Source organism: Neofelis nebulosa, chromosome 4, assembly GCF_028018385.1.
Source record: "Neofelis nebulosa isolate mNeoNeb1 chromosome 4, mNeoNeb1.pri, whole genome shotgun sequence".
NCBI lineage: Eukaryota > Metazoa > Chordata > Mammalia > Carnivora > Felidae > Neofelis > Neofelis nebulosa.
The window spans coordinates 62,546,642-62,564,841 of NC_080785.1; the positions used below are offsets into that span (position 1 = coordinate 62,546,642).

General features: G+C 36.7%; 1 protein-coding gene across 15 annotated transcripts in view; it reads left to right on the plus strand.

The window, feature by feature from the left end:
- Positions 1 to 7,724, plus strand: part of DGKB (diacylglycerol kinase beta) — a 790,801-nt gene extending 783,077 nt beyond the window's left edge. For all 15 annotated transcript variants that reach the window (XM_058724931.1, XM_058724935.1, XM_058724929.1 and 12 more), the window contains one exon: positions 3,910 to 7,724. In XM_058724931.1, coding sequence (XP_058580914.1) covers positions 3,910 to 4,017 — 108 coding nt within the window. In that variant the 3' untranslated portion in view covers positions 4,018 to 7,724. The remainder of the gene's footprint in view (positions 1 to 3,909) is intronic.
- The last annotated feature ends 10,476 nt before the right edge of the window (positions 7,725 to 18,200 follow it).

The window sequence follows — 18,200 nt, forward strand, 5'->3', positions numbered from 1 at the left end:
AATGAGTCAGGAAAACTTTGCTCTGTTCCCTCAATTTTAGTTGGGCTAAAGAAGGTCCTTTATGGAGAACATAAATGTCTAGTAGGCATAGACACCATTTACTACTATGATATATAAGCCCGCTATTCTATTCTATCATTTTAATGAAATGATACTTCACTTCTATACTCTTCAACAATAATACTTTTTATGGGAATAGACTTTTGTTTAGGGCAACTCAAAGAGATGGATGAAACAGGTAGCATCTGAATAACTTGTGTAAAACTATTAGCATAATGCTCAGCACACAGTAAGAGCCAAATCTTACTATTTTTTAATCTTGTTATCACTCAATATTGTAATTATGAAGTGGAACTCTCACACTATGCAACACATAATACAGTAGAAACAAAACTGCCTTGTAATCCTAGATATGGTTTCAATGTGTGCATCTTTATTTTGTGTTGAATATTTCTAAAACTGAAACTTCAATCAAATTTTCTCATGTTTATCTTTTTAGACATCCCCAATCTTAATACGTCATAGGAAGATAGAAGTAGAAAGAGTCACAGAACAGTAGAACAGTAGAAGGTCCTCTCTTGTGGCACCGTTGCTTTGCAAAGGAATAGGTAATATGTAGAAGTGAAGAGTTTATATAGGAGGGTGGTCTTCTATTACTGACAATATTTATCTTGCATTTTTTTTTATTTTTTTTCAACGTTTATTTATTTTTGAGACAGAGAGAGACAGAGCATGAACAGGGGAGGAGCAGAGAAAGAGGGAGACACAGAATCTGAAACAGGCTGCAGGCTCTGAGCTGTCAGCACAGAGCCCGACCCGGGGCTCGAACTCACAGACTATGAGATCATGACCTGAGCCAAAGTCGGACGCTTAACCAACCAAGCCACCCAGGCGCCCCTTTCTTGCATTTTTAAAGCAGTGTTCTTCTACCTTCATGCAGGCATCCCAGCTTCTAGAAGCCCCATCACCATTGCTTATGAGTGCCCACAATTTTAAATTTCAGATTCTCTTCCAAACAAATCAAAATCAAGTTGCAGATTGCCTTGCTTATAGCTGGTGCTTGATAAATATTTGACATGTTAAGAAACAGCTAAGAAGTAACTGCCTGGTTGTTGAAAGATGGAAGCAGTCAAAGATTGCCAAATATATGGCTCATGTCTTCAGATTGCTGAAACTTAATATATTCTAATGTCTTTAGAGATAAGATCTGCTCCTTACTCATTGTTGTTTTCCTACTAGGTATCAGATTCTCAAAAAAATAAAAATAATAACACAAGAGTGTGGAATGTATACAAAACAGGCCTGTGAGTCATTCTTTCAGTCCCGCAGAGGTGGTTTATTTTATTTACTTTTTTTTTTTTTTCAAGTAGACTTCACACCCAGCATCGAGCCCAACATAGGGCCTTAACTTGCAATCTAAGATTAGAACCCCAGCTGAGATCAAAAGTTGGATGTTGAACTGACTGAGCCAGCTGCCCAGGTGCCCTGCAGAGGCCCTCTTAACCAGGTTCTCTGACACGGGCAATCTGAACTTAAACTAACTCTTAAGTCTCTACAGCTTTCTGGAGACTACAGTTAGACTTTCTGTGACCACACACAGAACTCACCTGGACTGGAATCATTCTCATCCTTAATAGAGTACTTTTTGCTTCTGTTCAAATATACAAAGACATTTAATTATCCAATGAGATAACCTATGTAAAGAGCTTAGATACATAATAGACATTTTATGAATGCTAGTTTCATTCACGTTATCTCCCCTCAGAGGAAAACATAGCCAGTTGTTTTTCATTTCCATAAACAATAGACAATTAATATATAGATTTATTTTTTATGGAAATAATGTTAGATTAAAGAAAGAAATGTGTACTTAGACCATAGGAATGATCAAACAACCAAAACGATGGGTTTTAGATAATTTTAAAAATCAGAGTGGCCAATATCCTGCTTGTTAAATTTCTTTTTCCTACTTGACTAGAATTTCTTGGAGTAGAGATTGTGCATTGTTCATTAAAAGTTCCTGGTATAGTGTCTGAAGCATAGTAGGGGTAAAACAAAGTTTACAAAATGAATAAATGAAGGAATGATGTTGCATTAGATACTGTATAAAGGTACGGTTCAGGGGGATTTAAAAATCAATGTCATGGGGCGCCTGGGTGGCTTGGTCAGTTAAGCATCTGACTTCGGGACTTCGGCTCAGGTCATGATCTCACAGCCCGTGAGTTCGAGCCCCGCGTCGGGCTCTGTGCTGACCGCTCAGAGCCTGCAGCCTGTTTCAGATTCTGTGTCTCCCTCTGTCTCTGCCCCTCCCCTGTTCATGCTCTGTCTCTCTTTGTCTCAAAAATAAATAAACGTTGAAAAAAAAATTAAAAATAAAAATAAAAATAAAAATCAATGTCATAATCTAAAACAATTATTAAGAGAGACAACCTGGGAGAGATCTTTTTCAGTCTACATAGATGTGTGCAGTCTGGGATCACAAGCATATTGCTGTCAATTCCATAGTTCATAAGGTAACAAAAATAAAATAAAATCATATATCCAGAAAGTTTGGGCCTGACTTAGCCTACTGGCCTTTTACAGGTGCAATTTATTTTTACAGTAAAGAGAAGAACACTGAATCTTCCCAGAATAACCTGATTCCTACAGACTGTAATAAAGTTGTTCATTTTTCCAGGTTTTTGGCATCCTTCTATCTTTCTAGACTGCGAAGTGAATCTCCATTTCCCAAAAGCCCCAGTGCTGATTTTAATGATCCTGTCCATGTGACGTACTTTTTTTTTGTTTTGTTTTATTGCTATTAGTGACTGACAAGTGAAGGATATTCATTTTAACTTGAAAATGTCAGGGATGCACTTTAAGAGATATATTTTTGGAGCTTTTAATGAGGTGGTGTTTCTCTTTGAAAGAAATACTCATCTCTGATGCGGGTGCTGTGCAGGTGACAACTGATATTTAATAAGCGATGGTTCTTGTATTAGTCACAGTTCTCTAAAGAAAATGTCTCCGATTGCTTTTGAAAAACTCTTAGCGTCACTAGCCCAAAGGCAAGATGTGACCTTTTTATTACATAATGAGAATCATTTATTATCTTACAATGTATCTTAAAGTCACAGACAAAATGCCACTTTGATAATTGCTTTCAATTAGCTTTGAGCATAGCATATATTCATAAAATGTCTTCTCTAATTTAGACTTGAATTAGAGAAAATTGCAGACATAATCTACTTTAAGGTTGTCTCATTTAAGGTGATTCGTAGTTTTACATCAAAGAAATCAAAACGAGTAGCTTTAGAACTGTCTCTCAAAGTGTTTGAAGCAGGCTTTTCAATATTTGATTCCATTCTATTACCAATTAATTAACAAATTAGAAAGCTAGTTCATCATTTCTGACCTTTTACGCACGTTAACTTTTGACTTTCATTCCTAATGATTGTTTTGAAATTAAACCTTGCAGTTCGTGTTGAAAGAGAGAAACAATCTGATTAGCAAGATAAATAAGGCTTGCCTTGATACCCTGTGTATCTTGATGTTGGGCTGTAACTGGACTTGTGAATGCTGTCATGGTACATCCTTTCCTGCTTTAAATGGTCATTGAATTATACTGGATAATCATGTCACTGAAACAAAGAGTTTTGAGGGTGTTACTACAAGTGAGGGTGGAGGTAATGATATTTAAAATGTGATTTTGGTTAATTTTTATGTTTTCATTGAAACTGAGCACTGGAATTTGGTTTAAAGGCAAATTTTTATCTCCCTTAAAATTATTTTTGAAATAACAAACACCCTGAAACTACATTTTACACTTGTGGTGTTCTGGTAACTCGTGGAATATTATTAGCCTTAACAGAGATTCTCTGAAAATGGTATTCTGTCTGGAAATTACTCTCTTTCTCTTTCTTTTCCTAGATAAAAATTACACACAAGAACCAAGCCCCAATGCTGATGGGTCCTCCTCCAAAAACTGGGCTGTTCTGCTCTCTCGTCAAAAGAACAAGAAACCGAAGCAAGGAATAAACCTGTTTCATTTTATTCTTAGAGATCTAATTAGCATAATTGGGCCATGAAAACTTATGCTGGAAACCTTTCAACCATTTCAGTTCTCTTGCTCATGCAAAATCATGGAATTGGTTAACAGTTTTTGTTACCGAGCTAATGTAATATTCAGCTATTAGAAAATTTGTCTCCGTTTTTATAGGCATCTTTGCATGAAGAAGGCAGAAGTGTACATGAAGTGATCCTGCATATTTTTGTTGCACGTGTTCCCATAGATTTTTATGTCTCTCATCCACCCCTCCCCCAATTCCATTTACTAACCTGTGAGACAAATATGTGAAACATAAAAGGAAATATCATGGGAAATGTGATTCTGCGTGTGATTCAAATTATTGGTAAGCACTAATCAGTAATGCTATGATGATCATCACTGTAGATTGCTATATTTTTCCCTTATAGAATCAGTGCATCAATGATCTTTGAACTATGACTTGAAAAGAAACTTTTAATTGGACGATTTTATTAAATAGTTGTCTGTGATAACCTTGCTGTACCTAAATAGTTTTTCTTCAACATCTTAATGCTTCTGAGTGGAATTTAAAATATCAGATATATAAAGTTTTCTTGTGCTAAAAAAAAAATAGAAAGTGATTTTTATTTTGTTCCATTTTGTTTTTAATTCCAGAAATAAGTGAAAACAGAAATAAGTTAGTTGGCAGTGAAGTGTGATAATATGACAAGCCTTACTCCTTTTTGCATGTGGATCTAGAAGAAAATTCATAACCACACCAATAACCAAACAAATGTTTTAAACTATGTGCCTAATATACTATTTCCCACCAAAGAGTCAGAAAAAGATGCTTGAGAGAAATGGGTTAATGTATAATTAATTAGCTTTGTGGAGTAAATTTATGGTTCTTATGATTAATTTTCTGATGACTTAAACTCTGGAAGAGAGTGAATTACCCATTAATTATAATTAAAATTCTCACCTTACATAGACAATAGGCCAAACAACACAATCAAAGCTCAAATGCTGATTTCTTGCTTTTTTGGTCATTTATAAATATAGGTATGTGTAATTTTTAATGGGTCAGTTAAGTACACTTGAGATAGTAAATGATCGTATCAGTTTTGCTCTGGAATAAATTGATACCTGCAATGCTATTAAGCTCATTGAAGCAAATCGTGCATGCAGTTAGCCCTCTTCCATCAGCCTACACCGCTCCCATCTCTGTGACATTTCAAATGTTTATTTGGAAATAATGACCCAGATCGTTGTTTATGGTGTTCATGGGATGGTTGGAGTGTCCATTTAAAGAAATCACGGCATAGTACTTTCCTTGGTGTTTCATTAAATCTATGATATAAAATGAAATGCTTTTCTGAGCAGTTTGGGTATTTTTCAGTCATATTGACCTGCATCCCATCATTGCATGTTTTCTGTTTTTAAACATGCCATGAGGAAAACAAGTGCTTGAAATGCATGATTTATTAGTTTTTCTCTCCACTCAGCATTAAAGTACTAATGATTTATCAGTTCTGTTTTTCTATTGATTCATTCATCTTTGAATAACAAATAGCATTTAGTGATTCTGTTGAACACAATCCTGTGCATGGATTTATGGATTTCAAGTGAAATTGCTATAATTTTTGTTCTTCAGTTTGAAAACTCAACTGAATGCCGTTATATCAAATAGCTACTCTCAAGCAATGTACTATAATGGAAGATTATGTATAAAGCGTATTATTTTAGTGTTCCAGGAACATTAGATGGTAAATATCAATCAACAATAAGTTTAATTGCTTTGAAAATAAAAGCTTTTGAATAAAATTAAGACATAATTTAGCAGTCCCAGGAAAATGATCATTACAATTGCAAATGTAGCACAGCAATCACTTGCCCTAGTATAATAATAATAATAAAAAAAAAGTTATTTGGCAGAGCGTAATCTGGAGCAAAAGAAATCTCTCAAAACAGTAACAAATGCATTACTGACATGATGTTACATAACAAACACATTGATTTTGTGTATCTTTGGTTACAGGTAGTAAATATTTCTACATAAATTGACAAAGTTTTGTACAATGGGCAGGCAGGCTTTGTATCAAAATATATTCTGAAGCCACAGATGATTTTATGTGCAGTACACATACAGTTATGTTTTGGCTGCCTTTTAGAGTATGTAGTTTGAAGGCAGCAACAGTTGATGAATCATTCTTAACAATCTGTGTGGTGGCGAGCTCTTGAAGAGACAGCGGCTTGAGACAGTTCAAACAACCTGCCTGTCAGATTCCCAGAGTCTAGTAAAAGCATGCAGCTTTACTTCCGGGGTAGCCATGTAACTCTCATTAGTGCTGATAGTAGTTACATCTTCAGTTACAATCCATTGGTACAAATAATACATGTTCAAGCAGGAATCAAATGTTACTGTCTTCGACTCATTTCCTAAAGTTCCTGACATGCTTGCCCTCCTACTACACTACTCCTGGGGTTTGGAAAGTAGTTTTAAAAGAGCAACTTTGATGGTTTTGAAATCAGAGAAGATAGTCTCCATTTTTATGACAGCTGCAGGTGAAGAATATATATTTTCAAGAAAATTCTAAACTAAAAGTTCTATGGTTTAGTCAAATACTGAATAATGAATGTTAGCTTTTCAAGATGGAATGTGTTCTTCTGTGTGTGGGGGTGAGTGCCTGAGTGGTTGAGTCAACTTCTTTTAAACAGAGTAGATCTAGTTTTTCTACAGAGTTTTAAGCAAAAGTTAATATTGGGCTGGCAGGAGTCAGATTAACAGGGGAAAAGAGATAGGCATGTTGCCAAACAGTGCCATACACCGAGTTGACAAACAGACATTCCCGAAGAAACCTGGATATCCATGCTTCCCATTGGGAATAGAGGTGTCTTCGTGACCCAGAAATTTTAAAGGACATAAATGTATTTTTCCACACTCATCTGTATACCATGTGTACTCGATGCAAAAAGTCCTAGTCAGTTTATTGTGGAAGAAGATGATATCTTGTAGAAAGTGGAGAAAATAAACTTTTAATACAGTTTTTTTTTTATGTTTAGACTATGTGATTATAGCCATAACGAAGCAGAAGACTCAGATGTTTAGTGTAGTCTACTGCAGGTAGAAATGTAAATTTGATTAAGAGCTAATGAATCGCCTGTATGTTTCCGCATTTTGTTCTTTTTTTTTTCTTTTTTAGGGGGATGGGAAATAAGCAATTTTCAAGGAAGAATCTGTTTTGAATCCCAGGTTGTATTCTACTTGAACGAGACAAAACTTTTAAATGGTTCCATGTCTTTTTGTGTCAGTTTGTTGTTTATTGATTATAAAAAGAAAAATGTACCTTTCATGGCACATATAACCCACAAACGATTATTCAAATACAGTATGTATATTCTAAACTAAACGATGAAGCCCTTGTAATATATGTTGAGGATGTAAAATTTAAATAAATGAATAAATAAATAAATAAATAAACAAGGAAAACCCACAAAAGAGCTTCTGTTTTGTGACAGGCAGACATTACCCCTTAAGTCTCCCGACTGAATTGCATTCTGTTTAAATAAAGTTTGAATAAATGCACATTTCAAGGATTCTGTACATCCTTACTGTGTTTAAAAACATAGAAGTCGTTTAATTACAGTGTCTTAATTATTTTTCAGAAAGTGTTACATACAGTATCCTGCTTTTTGAAATAAAAATGTTAACCACTCATTAGGTGTCATTCCTTCCTGCCATTTTGGCCAGATTTTGTGTGTACGTGAACTTGTCGAGCATTTGCCATCAGGGTGCCCCACTGAATATCTGGTGAATACCAGGCCAGCCCCCCCCCCGTCCTTTGTGAGGGAGGAAGGAGTCTGGGCATTTGGCAACTGAATTCTGTGTCATTAAGAACTGTACCATTCTATTTTGTGCTGCTTTGGCCCCAGACTGCCACTGTGAATATAAAACCAACAATCTCAGAGATCCCATGAATAGCAACAGACTGGATGATAGAGCTGTCTGGACTAAATGATTAGGTCAGGGGTTCTTTGAGGGCTTATACCGAATTATCTGGATGAAACCCATGTCTACCTTCATTTTGTGTAACTGACTTCAGCGGACCTCTCATGGGCACTGACTAGGCACAGGATATTTTGCAAAGGGGTTGAAGCAATAAAATGTTGCAATTCTTTGGGTTCCTTCTTACTTGAGGTCAAGATTGGCTACCCAGGGTGTTCTCTGGTGTCCTGGTGGATGTGGTGGCCCCCAGATCCGGGATAGCACTCTCCGACTCTGCCACGTGATTGACCAGGCTGCTGCCTCCTCCTTGTATTCCTCAAGTTTTGGAATGGGCCGATGCCAGTAAGATAACTAGGAGGTAACTTCAAGGTAAATCTGCTTCTGGGAGCTGTAAGAAGGTTCTGAGGACAGGGGTGTAAATTTTATTCCTAGCTGCACTGTTTATAGAATATAGGTTAAGGGAAAGTTACTCAATCTGTCTAAGCCTCAGTTTTCTCATCTGTACAATAGGGATAAACATAGAACCTATTTCAGGGTTGTTGTGAGGATTAAATACAGTCAATTTTCTAAATAATTTGTGTTCGAAAATGGGCAGATTCTATTTTCTGGCTGCAGTGGAAACGTAATACTAGGAGCATCAGCAGCAGAATTCTCTTTGTCGCCACTTCCATCCTTCCTCTACAATACCAACTCTGGTTTTTTAGAAATTGACGATATTCCATGTTTTACGTGATAAAGGTACAAACTCCGCAGGCAAACAAGAGATTTCATGAGCTGGATCTTCTCAACCTTTCCTGTATCCACTTTTCTCTTTACCCCATGTGCAAACTTAGCTCTAGCCACACCATTCTACCTGCATTTCACCAGATACGCCATGTTTTCATGACTGCACTTTGGCAAAAGTTATGCTCACTGGTGCATTCCCTTGCTCAAGGGTTGGTTCACTTGTGTTTGGGAGGGTTTCTGACTCACCCTTGTCTGGAATGCATTAGAGTGATTCTGGTGAGTTTCTGTTGTGCTCCTTTAAGACTCTGATACGTGTGGTAAAGTTTTGTTTTGTTTTAATGTTTATTCAGTTTTTGACAGAGAGAGAGACACACAGAGCCTGAGCACGAGAAGGGCAGAGAGAGAGGGAGACACAGAATCTGAAGCAGACTCCAGGCTCTGAGCTGTCAGGCGACCTGAGCCAAAGTTGGACACTTAAATGACAGAGCCACCAAGGTGCCCCTAAAGATTTTTACTCTGTATTTTAAAAGGTTATTTGTCTGATTCTCTCATTAAACTGGTAAGTCCTTTGAAAACCAGCCGTGGGGTCTAGTCACTGCTATTTCCCTGGGGCCATCCTATATTATATATCCAATAATCTTTGAGTAAATAAATAAGAGACAGCTAACAAAACTACCAAGTTCCCATAAAGTATATATTACTTCTTTCAGAAGAAATTATATAAAAATTGATATTCAACAAATCATAAAAATAACACTTTGGGGGTGCCTGGGTGGCTCAGTCGTTTAAGTGTCTGACTCTTGATTTAGTCTCAGGTCATGGTCTTGTGGTTCAGTTCATGAGTTCAAGCTCTGCATCAGTGCAGAGCCTGCTTGGGATTCTCTCTCTTTCTGCCCCTCTCCCATTCTCTCTCTCTCCAAATAAATTTAAAAAAAATTTTTTAAACGTGACTTTGTTTTTTACAGTTTCTTTTATTATCCCTTATAAACTTTGGCTGAATAAACTTACATTTCATTCTTATGTCCTTCTCACCTTTTGTCCCATAGGCAATAGTAAAACATTTCCAACTTTTTAGTTAATTCAGTAGCCGATATGCCATGCTTTAACACACAGGTGGTTATCATTGAGCCAGTGCAGGGTCTGCATGCCTGATGGGGCTGCGGGTAGCACACAGCTGTCTTCTGTTCTCCAAGGAATGTTGGGGAGGTAGAATACAGGATAATGGTCCCCAAAAGATGTCTACACTCTGATATTTAGAACCTTTGAATATGTAATGTCACAAAGCAAAAGGGAATTAAGGTTACAGTTAGAATTAAGGATGGGATGTAATCAGCTGACTTCAAGATAGAGTAGCCTGGATTCTCCAGGTGTGCTCAATGTAATCTCAACCGTCCTTTAAAGTGAAGAGAGAGGTGGAAGAGGTCAGAGTTGGCGAGAGATGGCAACTACTTGCTTTGAAGATGGTGGAAGGGAAGATACAAGCCACAGAATGCAGAGGCCTCTAGATGCTGCAGAAGGTAAGAACAAGAATTTTCTTCCAGAGCCTCCACAAGGAACAAAAAACTTTAATTTTACCCTACTGAGACCTGTTTTGGACTTCTCAGCTGTGGTACTATGATGGTAAATTTGTGTTTTTTTAAGCCACTAAATTAGTGGTCATTTGTTACAGCAGCAATAAGAAACAAATATCGGGAGGTAGGAAGGTAGACAATCCATGTTTAGAGCTGTTGGGAAACATTGATGCTTTTTAAAATAGAATAAAAGTGCTGTTGCTGAATCTTTAATGTATTTGAATTGCTTAATCCTCTCTTAAATGCATTTGCATTGCTAGAATCCAGTACACGTGTCTTGCCTCTGACCCTATGTAGATAAATTGAGGAGGGGTGGAGAAAGGGAGAGAGATTTTATTTCCTAGTTCATTAGTTTTTGAATGATAGCACTCTAATCAGGGAAAAGAGAAAATATAAGGCCTCTGTTGTGATGAGATTTATTTCGGTGAAAACAACAATCTTAATCATCAATTTTTTCAGATTATATGTTTAATCCTGGTTTTAGTTACTGGGAAGTTTGCATTATGTTAATCCTTTTTACCCTTCTTGGGATACCTAAGATACTTACTACTTTAGTCTATAGGAATAAGAAGATAATAAAAGGTGAATGTAAATGAGAGGTTTAGAGTACTCCTCTCAAGTTAAATTATTTATGTAGGTCTGCCCCACATTTTCCTGCACATTCATTTCCCAAATTCAGCTTCAGCTAAAGCAATCGCCGAACAGAGTCAGCTAATGAAGCTGTCCCTACCTGCTGGGTCATGGTCCTCCTTTTGCATTTGGATTGGATCTCTGAAGCTTTTGAAGAGGTGTGTGCTTGGCAAATGCTAATGGGTTTCAACTGGCCTATGTGTAAATTTCTAGGTGTTGGGAGGGGAAAATTAAAGTACTTTGCAAATATTTTATAGAGCAAAAGATTTTCTGGCTCTTACCTTGTTTATAGATGAGAATTTCGTGAGTCATAGACCAGTTGCCAGCCAGATGAAAACTTAGCATGTCTTTAACTTGAGACCTTTAATTCGGGTCCTTTTCTTTTTCTACACCCTTCTATTGTGAGTGAGTTTAATGTATCATTAGAGACTCCATGGCCATCCACACACATGGGATAAATTAATCAATTCAGGGTTTTTTCAGTACTTTTGAGTCACAAAGATTCTGTCCTTGACTTCACTCTACCAATCTCCCCTGAGCTCTGTTTAATCTAGGCTTCACCTTTTGGACTTGTATGTCTTTGCGTTGTACAATATGAGCAGGAATGCTAAGTTAATTCGGTGGGAATCCCCCATCCTCCATAACTGATTACCTTTGGCATCTAGCTAATTAGGCTGTTCAGCTTCCATCATCCCCAGGTGATAACAGGTTACCCCTGACCTTGATGTTTCTCTTAGTAATTTGGGATTCACTGACCCCCTACCCTGACTTTAGCTATCAATTTCCACTTGCCCATGCTGTGTTCAGGGTTGAAACCACTCTCTCTTAGTGTAAAATTCCATTTCATTGGTCACTATACCTGTTGTGTTAACTGCCCCTCCCCTCCTTAAATAAGTCTTTGTTGCCATATTTTAGCAAGTGTGATTGAAGAATTTTTCTTTGACTTAAGTCTGTGGTATAATGGAAAACCAATATATTGGTAGCATACTAGCAGAGGTTTAAGGACTGTTTTAAAATTCCAGCCATATAAAATAATAAGGGAATTTATCTCATATTCCAATTGATATGGACAAAAAACAAACATTTTTTAAAATCAGAATGTGGGAGTAATTGTTAATGCCCATGCAAAGCTTTAAAAAATTGATGATTTGCAATTCTATGACGTAGTTGGTTGTAAGAAAGCCATATCCCTCCAGATCCCACCTTGAGTTAACCTGAAGCCATGGAAAGTTACCTGCACAAAGAACACTTGCCTGCCTAAGAAAACTCTTAGAAAGAAGCAAACATGCTTAGAAGAAAGGCACTAACATGTGCCTAGACTTAATCCTGAAATGGAGGAGAATGGTATCTCCCCTGTCAACCCTCAATGAACTGGGGATGGGAGTCCACTGACAGATGTCCCAATCTCCCATAGTCTTGTGGGTTTGACAATACAGAGTTGTGGTCTCCTGAAATTTTTGGAGGCTTCCTAGTGAGACTCAGCTGCAGTAGCCCAGTTGTTATTGTGGCCTTTATTGAGTTGTCTTGGATCTCTGTCTCACTTTCACCTCCTGGCATTATCTTCCAAATGAACTACCAACAGCCAAATCCGTGTCTCAGGCTCTGCTTTTGAGGGAGCCTTGTTTGAACCCAAAGACTGTATTAGTGTACCACCTGTCGGTTGCTCTTTCAAAGAGACCTGTGTCATAGGTTAAAGAAAAGGTTGCAAATCAAATGCTTGAAAAGGCCAAGAGGGTAAGAAAGACAAACTGAGACTCATTAAAAATTTAAGAGTGTATTTGAGCAAAAATTGATTAGAATTAAGCCGCATCCAATTTAGCAGATAGAAAGGAGCTTGAGGAGTTGTACAGAATGACAGACTTTGATAGGCAGAAGGGAGTGGGAACAAGGAAATTATATGAGGCAAAAAAAAAGCAGGTTGGTTGTTGCAAAGTTACTTCACTTTACAGGCTGGCAGTGGTCTGTCAGGCAGATTACCTAACCAGTGCTGATGGCTGATGAAGATTACATTTCTGGGAGAGCTGGAACTATCTGATTTCAGTGATGTGGGCCTTAGCCTAAGTGACTGCATTCTGGACCCGATATCTTGCTGATGAGGATTGTTGGGAGTAGGCTTAAATATGCCGAAACACGGAGACAGGAGTACTAGGCATCTCCTATTGATTGAGTGCCTGTGAGTTAAGGAAACATCCATGGCTAAAACAGTGTGTTGTCTTCATTGGATTATATACTAACATAAAATGACCATTAAATCATCTTTGTAAACCATTTAAAGTGGCAATATTTAGGAGTTTTAAATAAAAATTTTCATGAGGCTATACCATAGTTGGGAGGCTTAAAAATAAGTATTTTTATAACAGGAGTCACTTTCATATTACTGATAAGTTTGGAATATTTTTTCTTTTCTTTTTTTTTTTTTTTTTTTTGCTTTCTTCTTGGTCTACTTAGTTTCCCTAATCAAATGCCACTTAACTCAAGATTGATATTACTTCACATTGAAAGGAAAAGCATAACCAGTCCATGTGGTACATGATGTATTTATATATTGATATGTTGCTGTTGTTTATTGGTGCTGAAGATAATCTCTTCACTGTCAGCTATAAACAAGGAATTGAATACAGGTTTGACTCTATATAAAGTCCTTCTCACCATTCACTGTCTATGTGACCCCTAAGATAGGGTAGGTGACAATCTATCAGGGACTTCTTTTGGGGGCCCACATTTGACGAAGGATTGGGGGGAAAAATAATGCAAAAACCACCACAAATCCATGTACATGTTTAAGATGGAACAAATAGTAAAGTGAAACAGCAGATTTGCAATAGATGCCTTAAAATAGTATCCAAAGCTTCCTGGCTCCTGCAGTCAGAACTCTGGAAGATGCTTTGACAAAAGTGCTGCCTCACACTCAGGTCTTGACAACAGACTAGACCTCATTTCTGAACTGCAGACCTGCATCTAACTGTGTAGTGGAAACTGTCCCTGGATCTTCCAGGCATCACAAATGCAATGTGCTTGACCAATGACCCATCCACATTTTCCCATGACAACCTGCTCCCTGTTATTTGGTTTTCACATGATGGAAGCATGACCCGCTCTTTCTTAGCTAATCACTTACCAAGTCTTTTCTATTCAGTTTATTTCATGAATTTTCTTTCACCTTCTTCTACCCTACTGCTGTTGACTAGATTTTGGTTTGTATCTGTGATTGGAAATTGGTCAGTAACTACCTAACTGACCTATCTGCTTCGAGTTTGTTCTGCTTTAACTTGATTGAGTCACATGAAATATTTTTTTTTCTAAAACAGAGCTATTACTAACAGACTCCAATACATACTGAAGAATGGTTATAATATATACTGAATAAAGTGAATTATTCCTATGGGTGGACTTGCTTCAAAATTGTTACATGAGAATGTGCTCTTGCTCTCCTGCATTAACGTAAGCTATTTTGAGTGAGGGAAGAAAGGACAAGAATGACAGAAATGCACTTAACAATATCTTAGCAAAACGACAGTCCAGATTTGAGTTAGGCGTGTGGTAGTGATACATGGACCTTCATTACCAAATTGATAGAGAAAGGTGTTGAATGACAGCTGACCTACAAGACTTTCTGCACAACTCACAGCTTTCCAAGGACTTCCAAGGCCTCTGCCTTCATATTTCCTTTATCCTCTAAAACCTTCCAATCTCAGAAAAATACATGGCTTTGAATATCTCCTTGTTTAGTGGAGAACTTGATGTCTTCAAAGCTTGTTTCACCACATCCAGTTATTAAACAAATAGTTACTTATAATGGAGTTGGCGTAAGAAATAATGGATAAAATAGTAGTTTGAGGCACTTAGCATTTATAAAGATCTGCAGATGGGCTAAATAATATTTTCAAAATATTTATACATGATTGTAACTTTTCTATGCTCTCTAGTAACTACATGCTGTGAGCTCTGTTTTCACTTCTGTGAAGAATTAGTTGGGCTTTGGCTTGTAATATTTTAGATCACCTTAACATATGTACTCGAAATATCTGGTACGTCTTGTAAAGTTGTTCTATCATAGATTGTTTTTCTTGTCCTCAATATGTGTATTCTGTCTTTTAAGACACCTTTTTGGAAAAAGTTCGTCTCATTTATCCACATACATGTACATGGAGCCTCACATAATTTGGCAAAGCAAATTTAATCAAATAGCAGAGTCATGTTTAGCCTATATTAATTTCAAGACATTAAAATGTATGTTAAAAGGAATTTAAAACATTGGACAATGCTCATTCGATTGTTACTGTATATTTCTTTTCATTTGCATTTAAGAAAACACATAGGCAGGGGTGCAAGTTGGCTCAGTTTGTTGAGTGTCCAACTCTTGATTTCAGCTTAGATGATGATTTTGCCATTGGTGAGTTTGAGCCCTACATTGGGCTCTGTGCAGTGTAGTGCTAGCTTAGGATTCTCTCTCTTTGTCTAAATAAATAAATTAAACTTCAGGGGGAAAAGAAAACTCATAGACATTACAGGTTCCTTTTGTTCAGGCAACTGAAAGATGAGTGGTGACAGGTAAAAATGTTTTGTTACTTAATGACTGCATAAATTAAGTTTCTAAATGATCCTTTGGTTTCACACAGATTTAATATTTGCTGCCAAACACATAGTATAAACTTTGAGAAAATGAAAACTTACAAATTCAGGAATAAACTCTGAGGTTTTTGTTGGTCCATTGTTGGGTGTTACTCTCCTAGTTTCTAAGTGCTCTTACACTGAAAACCCTTGTCAAGCTTACAAAAGGGAAAATAGGTACTTAAAAATGCCTTCCTGGCTCTTCTTCAATCTTCCATTGGTTTCTAATTTGTTAGTGTATCTTTGGACAAGCATAAGAGCCTCTGATTTTGTAATTACTTTAAAATGAGCAGAATTTCCATTTTATTTTAGAGCTATTTTGGAATGTGACTTTTTCAAATTTGAAAAAAAAAATAATAGATTTTCTTATTTTAATTTTTAAATTATTTACTTGTTTTTGTGTCTTGAGGATGGATATTTTGTATATCTGAATATGGTCCTCAATTTCTGGTATCTTTATCAGCACACAAGTATTTTCTGTCCTATTTTTAATTTCTCTAAATGAGTTCCGGTAACATTTTGTACATTTGAGAATCAAAAAATGTTAGGAGCTATAAGAACCCCCCATTATTTTTTTTTTTTAATTAGGCCTGCATAGCTTACGTTCTTTGGGCACATTCTCTCAGTTAACGAGGAATAGAACACCCACGTATTCCAGAACTACTCTGATCTCCATAAATAATTCAAACTGGCAAAAAAAAAAATTTTGTAATACTTTTAAAAATAAAGAACCATATTCAAATCTGAATTAACCCCCAAAAATACATGTAGGATAGAATAGTTATTTCCAAAATATTGAGTATTTGAGAAAACTATTTAATTTTAGAGGCATTTGTATAATTTTTTAGTAGGCAAATATTAGAGTAATTTTGCTTCTCCTGAATAAACAATGCCTGATAGGGATAATTGAGGAGTGGAGTTGATAGGAGTTGGCAAATTTTTTTTTCAGAGTTTTAATATATGTCTTGGCTGAAATACAGAATGCCAAATCACATAGGTGATTGAAAATTAAAATTGAAATAACTAAAAATAACAATAAAACCTAATCACGGATATACTTAAATTTGTTGAATTATTTGTTATTTTGAAAGTTTATGCTCCCAGATTCCTTCAGGGTTTTTTTTGTTTGTTTGTTTGGTCTGAAAACCTTGATTTACAAACATTACAGTAAGGTATAATGCTATCTAGCCATAATGGTCTAAAAAATAAGACTATAGTTTTAACACCATTATATTATAGGCAAAAAGAACATACTTCTCTTCCTTAATTTTAATAAAAACAAATTTAAAACTGAGTTGAAGTTTCTTTTATCAATAAAATAGTTAGCTCCACACCTAAGAGTAAATACCTCAAATATTTTGTGATGTATTTACTCACTTTTAGCCGTTATCTACCAAGATAACGTGGATTTTACATTAATGTCAAAAGTCTTCTATAAAGCTTGTCTTCCTTCAACCTTTGGTTTTTCCATGGAAATAACTGGGAACCATTTTCTTCTCTGTTAGGCCCATTACTTGGGCTTACACACTCGCTCTCTACTTGACTTCTCTTCTGATGTGTCCATAGCACTTGCTGGTGTGCCTTCAGTGGATTAGGAGTCCTATTCTGGCAAAGAAGGCAGGGGGCATGTGTTTAATTTTTGGCCTTCTCCTCAACTCAGAATCCAAATATAGTCGCATTCCATTTTTACAGTTGATGGCTCACGTACTCACCTTTTCTTTTAGCACAGAAACCAATTCAGAGCTGCTTCTGGAAAAGGAATCACCAGGACCCTGAGGCATGAGAAGTTAGGGGAGGTTAGGGGATGGTGCAGAGAGAGGCCAAGATGAGTTTTGACTTGTAAAATCAAAAAGTTATTTGTTGCAGCCGCTCGGTGACACCATGGAAAGTTGTCAACAAAGTAATGATGCGCGTGCTGGTGCAGGTTCCTGAGCGTGTTACTGAGTGTGACCACACTCAAGCATAGCTTCTAATGTTAGCCATCTCTTGATTTGCTCATGGCTCTTGGCCTTTTTCTCCCCAAAATATAATGCCATGCTGTACTTGGTCTGTTGGGATAGGCCGCTTCCTTCAGTTTAAAGTGGTGCTCTTACCAACTCACCTTCCTTACTGTTTAGACCTTTTCTTAAGCCTAAACACCAGTTTAGACCTCCCTTTCCTCACAGACACTTTATTTTAGGTGTCAGATTTCCTTTCCATGATAGTAGATCCCTGTGAAAGCGTCCTGTTCTACTGTGGTCTCTTTACCTTTAAATCTCAGGGAACTATAGGTCAAAATTTCTGTTTAATCTCCTACAATTACATCTGTTATTTCTGTCTTATTTCCTGTGATGAGTAAGAAAAGGCAAAAACCTCAAGAAATAAATCATGGTGTCATCACCAGACGTTCTGTCAAACACTCTGGCAGGTTTTCTGCCCTCACCAGTTCCTCCCTTTCACATTCCATAATTTGTGTCTACTTACCTGTGTTTCTCCTGAAGAGTAAAAACATGGACACATAGATGCATATATACATCCTGCCAGGTTAAGCACCTTTTTATACTTTTATGTGTATAGTGGTCTGGCCTTAGTCAAAAATTGCAAATTCAGTAAAATTATATTAGGTCAATATTTATCTTTCTTCAGGGTCCCCTTGACAACTATAAATGGT